At 34.2% G+C, this 6,345-nt stretch overlaps 1 protein-coding gene across 1 annotated transcript; it reads left to right on the top strand.

Annotated features, from left to right (window-relative positions):
* The first annotated feature begins 4,631 nt into the window (after positions 1 to 4,631).
* Positions 4,632 to 5,147, top strand: LOC140919416 (secreted RxLR effector protein 161-like). The gene has a single exon (XM_073365427.1). It carries the CDS (start codon positions 4,632 to 4,634, stop codon positions 5,145 to 5,147), a length of 516 nt encoding a protein of 171 aa, XP_073221528.1.
* Positions 5,148 to 6,345: the final 1,198 nt, after the last annotated feature.

The following is a 6,345-nucleotide window of genomic DNA, read 5'->3' as shown; positions in this document are numbered from 1 at the left end:
GTGTGAAGTATTTGATGTGTGGGGCATTGACTTTGTGGGCTCTTTTCCTGTATCTTTTGGTCATGTCTATATTTTACTGGTTGTTGATTATGTTTCGAAGTGGGTGGAAGAAATACCCACTAGGACTAATGATTCTAAAGTTATTGCAGGTTTTATCAGATCAAATATTTTTTGCAGGTTTGGAATACCCCGAGCCATCATAAGTGATCAAGGCACTCATTTTTGCAACTGCACCATGGACGCTTTGCTTCGGAAGTATGGGGTTGTGCATAGAGTTTCTACACCTTATCATCCTCAGGCTAATGGTCAAGTTGAAGTCTCAAATAGGGAAATCAAACAGATCTTAGAAAAGATGGTGCAGCCAAAAAAGAAAGATTGGAGCCACCGACTTGAAGAAGCTCTTTGGGCTCATAGAACAGCCTACAAAACACCAATAGGAATGTCCCCTTATCGACTTGTGTTTTGTAAGGCATGCCACCTCCCAGTGGAAATAGAGCACCGTGCTTATTAGGCAGTCAAGAGTTGTAATCTTGAGATGGAGAAAGCAAGTTTGGAGAGAAAGTTTCAATTGCAACAACTTGAAGAGCTTAGACTTGAAGCTTATGAGAACTCTCGCATCTATAAAGAGAAAACTAAGCACTTTCATGATAAGATGATTTCTAGAAAAGAATTTTCCATTGGCCAAAAAGTTTTATTGTTCAACTCCCGTTTGAAAATTATGGCTGGGAAACTTCGATCGAAGTGGATTAGCCCTTTTGTTGTTACTAACATTTTTCCTCATGGTGCAGGGGAAATAAAAAGTGAAAACACCGAGAAAATGTTCAAAGTAAATGGACACCGCTTCAAGCTATTCCATGAGAGCTTTATGCTTGAAGATTCTACCATAGAAGAACTCTCATTGGAAAAGCCCACTTATACTGAAGTTTAAATAGGGAGCTCCCTTTCCTTACTCTTATTTTATACTTGTTACTTTCATTGAGGACAATGTGTAATTTAAGTGCGGGGGTATTATTTAGGATTCTATTTATTATGATTTTAATTATTATAATATCAAAAATAAAAATAAAAATAATAATAAAAAATATAAAAATAAAAAAATAAAAAAAATAAAAAATGGACATTGCATTTCATGCTTTTCATCAGATTTTATGGTTGTAAATGTTGAGAGTTTGTTTGGATTGGTATGATTAGATAGTATTTTTGCATTCTTGGTAAAATAAATTGGATTAAAATGCTAAATTGTGTATCATTTGTGACAAGTCATTAACCTTTGTGAGATTTTTGAGCCTTATTATAAATGGAATACATTTTTCCATCTTTTTTTTTCTTGTGTGTTATGTCACTCATGATTGCTAGTTACGCAAGAACTTGACTTGACTCTTGTCCGCATGCATATATTGAAATGATCTAGGCATTTGTTTCTAACTAAGCTACTTGCCAAATAAGTCTACCCTATAATTATCCATTTGTTTAAGCCCCTTTGAGCTTAATTACCCTTTTTTTTGTTATATAGCTCATTACAAGCCTAAAAGTGAAAAACAATGAGCTGCCTCAATTTTGGGGGATAAAGGAGTCTTTTCTTACATAAGTGTAGGCGTGCTCAACTTGTTTGTTTAAATTTGAGAGTGATGAAAAAAAAAAGAAAGAAAAAAAAAATATATATATATGAGGAAAAATGGTTGTGTTATGAACAAAGAGAGTATGAAAATAAAAGTTAATGATGTTTTGTTGAGTTACTTAATGTTGTTTTTCTCTCTTCATCATTACTCCTTTATTCTCTTTGATTTTCAGCCCTAGTCTCCTTAGGATTATCTCACCTTACCTTGGCCATGTTACAACCTAAATAAAGACTTTTTGATCATTATCTGCATGTGTTTCAAATATAGATTATAGAGGTTAGTCAAGTCTATGGTAGTGCTAGATTTCATGATGTGCTTTGAGTGAAAACAGTAGCCCAAACACTTTGAGAAAATTTTATATCCTGCGAGGACTCTATCACTTATGATACATTTTTTAGTTAACTTGCCCTCTTGTTTGTCTTGGTTGTGCTAAAAAAACTATTCATAATTGCTTTAAGCTAGAAATATTTTTCTCTTTCATCACTTTGCATTCATAAGAATATTTGGAATCACATGCATTGTTTTGCTCGGAGTGCAAAAGTTTAAGTGTGGAGGAATTTGATCATAGCATTTGGGACATGTTTTTAGCTTTTTAGTTTGGTATTTTAAAAGCTCTTGATAGCTTAGATTAATTTTTTAGCTTGTTTCTAAACTTTGGGTCGAATTTGAATTATAATTTTATTATTTGCCTTTTAATTTTATTATTTATATTTTGACTCTTTCTCGCTCTATAGGTCATAACATGAGCTCTGGATATTGGATTGGCACATATGAGCAGGCGTTGGAAAGAGAAATATCTGAGCTACAACGTTTGTGTTGGAAGGAAAGACCAATTCCGAACTTTACTGGGCCAAAATTGCAAATTTCATAGTCTGGATATTTGTAATAATTTTAATTAGCGGGCCACTTGTTTTTAAATCCTAAACCCTAAAGCCCAATATCAAGTACTATATATTGGCCTTTTTTTTATTTTCTAAAGACGGAAAAATTAGGATTCAAATTGCTACAAGAAATAATTTTATTGGCCGTTTTGTAATAATTTTATTAAATTTATTTGACAGAATTTGGTTTCGGTTTCTAACTTAATTGAATTATAATTTTGCGACGCTTGATCGTTAATTATAATATTTTGATGATTGTGATGCTTAATTCAAACAAAGAAACCAAATTCACATAGGATTGATTACGCTTGTTTGATCAATTCTATAGTCAAATAAGAATAGAATCACAAATTAGAAATTAAACTCATTGATAGAATCTGTGATAGGTTTGAAACTTGAATAAGTGGATTATTTGTTTTGCTCATCCGTTAAAACAAAAATCTAAAAAACCCCCTTTTTAATTTCAATTTTCAATTTAGGTATTATTACTATATCAGAAGTTCTTGCGAAACGATTCGAGTTATTACCTCTATTTACATTTTATCAATTGTATTTGACCCGTGTGCGACAGCGGATCAATATGGTACAAGGAATGTCTGAGATTCAAATACCAAAGGAGCTATGTGAAGAAGGTTGTGTTTAAAAGATTCAAACTGATGGGAGAAAGACAAAGTGGTTGTGATCCATGAATTATGTGAAAAAGAGGGAATGATACAAGAAGTGACTACACCATATACACCACAACACAATAGAGCTGTAGAAAGGAGGAACATACCTATTCTCAACATAGCAAGAAGCATGCTGAAAGGAAAGAAAATGTCTCACAAATTATGGGGAGAAGTAGTGTCCACTACAGTCTACATATTGGATATGTTCCCAACTAAGAGACTTGGCATAAGGACCCCTAAAGAAGTCTGATTGGAAGGAGACCAAATGTGAGTCACCTAAAAGTTTTCGGATCACTATGTTTTAGACATATACCTGCTCAAAACAGAAGAAAACTAGATGAAAAGGCTGAACATATGATATTGCTAGGATATGATTCCATTGGAGATTATAAACTCTATGATCCAAACAAAAGGAAAGTAGTTATAAGTAGATACGTATTGGTGGACAAATCAAAAGGTTGGGGCTGGAAGATGGATGCCATAGCCAGCTTGAGTAAGTCAATAGCAATTGAACTGGATAATGATCAAGTGCTAGGATCAGAACCTCAGCTAGTCCCAGATCCAATGGGGCGTTCTGGGAGAATTAGATAGCCCTTAGTCAGATTGAACCAATTTGAAGTAGCATATGGTTAAGCAATCAATGCATATGGACAGTGGATACATTTTGCATTGATGGCTGAATCAGAACCAGTCAGTGATGATAAGGCTCAAAGTGATCCAAGATGGAGACTGGAAATGGAGGAAGAGCTCAATGCAATAGAAAATAATAAAACATGGGATTTGATGACTCTGCCAGTACACTAAAGACCAATTGATGTGAAATAAGTCTATAAAATCCAAATGAAGGTTGATGGACAAATTGCCAAGTACAAAGCCAAACTTGTAGCAAGGGGATTTCTATAGAGGCCTAGATTGGATTATGATGAAGTTTTTGCACCAGTGGCCATAATTGAAACAGTGAGGCTTGTAGTGTCAATGGTTAGTTACGAAGTATGTATAATGCATCAATTGGATGTAAAGTAAGCATTCCTCAATGAACCATTGAAAGAATAAGTGTATGTGAAATAGCCACCAGGATATGAGATAAAAGGCAAAGAAGACAATGTGTACAAATCGAGGAAAACATTGTATAGCCTGAAGCAAGCTTCTAGGGTCTGGAACAAGAGGATTGAAAAGTTTCTTCTAGAGCAACAATTTAAGAAATGTGTGAATGAGCATGGAGTCTATGTGAAAAAGGCAATAACACTGCCTACACTATTGATATGTCTTTATGTTGATGATTTTCTAGTACCTAGCAGTGATGAAGCATAAATCCAAAAATTCAAAATCAGAATTAAAAAAGAGTTTGAGATGACATAAAGAATGGAGTCTCCATGCATCAAAAGAAGTATGCTAATGATGTATTAAAGAGATTTAATATGCAAGATTGCAATGGCACGAGCACCCCATCATAAGCAGGATTGATGCTTTCAAAGGAAGGGAATAAGGAGTTGGTTGATCCTACAATATTCAAGCAAATGATAGGATCTTTGAGGTATTTGTGCAACATAAGGCCGGACATAGCATATAGTGTTAGACTGGTCAACAAGTATATGGAGAAGCCTAGACCACCCCACTACTTGGCAACAAATAAGTTCTTGAGATACATCAAAGAATCCAGAGAGCTTGGACTGCTATATCATAGAGACTCGAATAAAGATGAAGTTGGACTGACTAATTTTACTTATGTAGATTGGTGTGGAGACAAAGATGATAGGAAGAGCGCCACGAGTTATGTGTTTATGATGAACGAGTCACCAATCTCATGGTGTCGAAGGAAGCAAAGCATAGTAGCATTGCCCACTTGCGAAGCTGAATATGTGGCTGCATCAATGGGAGTTTGCCAAGCTCTGTGGTGGGCAGAATTGATGATTGAGTTGGGGTTGGGAAGTGATGATGCAATGAAGATAAAGATAGAAAATAATCAGCAATACATCTAGCATAGTACCCAAGTGCTCATGGGAGAAGCAAACACATAGAAATAAGATTCAATTTCTTAAGAGATCGGGTGATTAAAGGCAAGATAAAGCTAGAATGTTGCAGTACCAATTATAAAAAAGCTGACATTCTAATTGATAGCGTTTCAGCAATGGAACTGAATCGTTGTAAATAATAACAAAACGGTAGCACCGAGTGTCGAACTTAAGGATTACATTTTACTATCAAGCTGTATTTAATTACTAAAATTGAACAAAAAGTTTTCGAATTGATTGAGATAATATTTGAAATTAACAACAATAATAAAATTGATCTTTTATAATAAGAAAAATGTCAAGGATGAGTTTCACTTCGAATTCAACCTTGGTGTCTAATTTGATCCTAATTACTGAATTTCTTTATTGAATTATTACCGAATTCTATTTATTATTCTTGCCCTAATGTCTTAGTAACAAAACTTTAAATTCCAAACTAACCCCTAATTCCTTAGTGGATTTAAGATTAGAATTAAGCCTTACTGTACATGAATTCTCTTGTTAAACCACTGCCTTTGCAACTAATTTAATTGGTTTCATGACCTGCATCTATCCCTAAACTACAAATTCATGAATTTCTCATCTCAAACATTCGTAAAGCCCACTTCCGTTTCAAAATACAAATTGTAGAACATTTTAATATTGATCAAACAATTAAAAGCATTAAGCAGATAGATGAGAAAAATAATTCAATAAATTCATTCATAAAACTAGAAATCAAATCAGAAAAATAAAGGATTCATCTTGTTACACTCATCCCTAATAAATAGGGTTTAGTTACTCATGACAGAGATGAAAAACATAGAGATTAGAAAAGAATTACAAGAAAGATTCATGAATGATTCTTGATAAAAACTGCTCCAATGGTTTAGAAACGGTTGTCGTTGAGTTTCTATACTAGGGCACAAGTCTCCCAACTTCCCAATAGTAAAATAGATCTTTAAAATGTGAGAAAAAAAAATGGATTTTTAAACATTCAGCCATATGCCACGGGCCCCAGTCGCGAAATTTGGGCTTCAGGCGCGCCTTGGAAGATTCAAAAGGGTGAAAATGCTCTCTAGGCGCATTTGTTGCGCTTCAGGCGCATAACTTCTTCTATTTGACTTTTTTTGTATTTTTATCCTCTTTTGAGTTTAAATTGGGTTCTGGTGTCTTCATGCAAGTT

The sequence above is a fragment of the Cicer arietinum genome, chromosome 2, assembly GCF_000331145.2.
Source record: "Cicer arietinum cultivar CDC Frontier isolate Library 1 chromosome 2, Cicar.CDCFrontier_v2.0, whole genome shotgun sequence".
Lineage (NCBI taxonomy): Eukaryota > Viridiplantae > Streptophyta > Magnoliopsida > Fabales > Fabaceae > Cicer > Cicer arietinum.
This window is presented reverse-complemented; position numbering and strand designations above follow the sequence as displayed.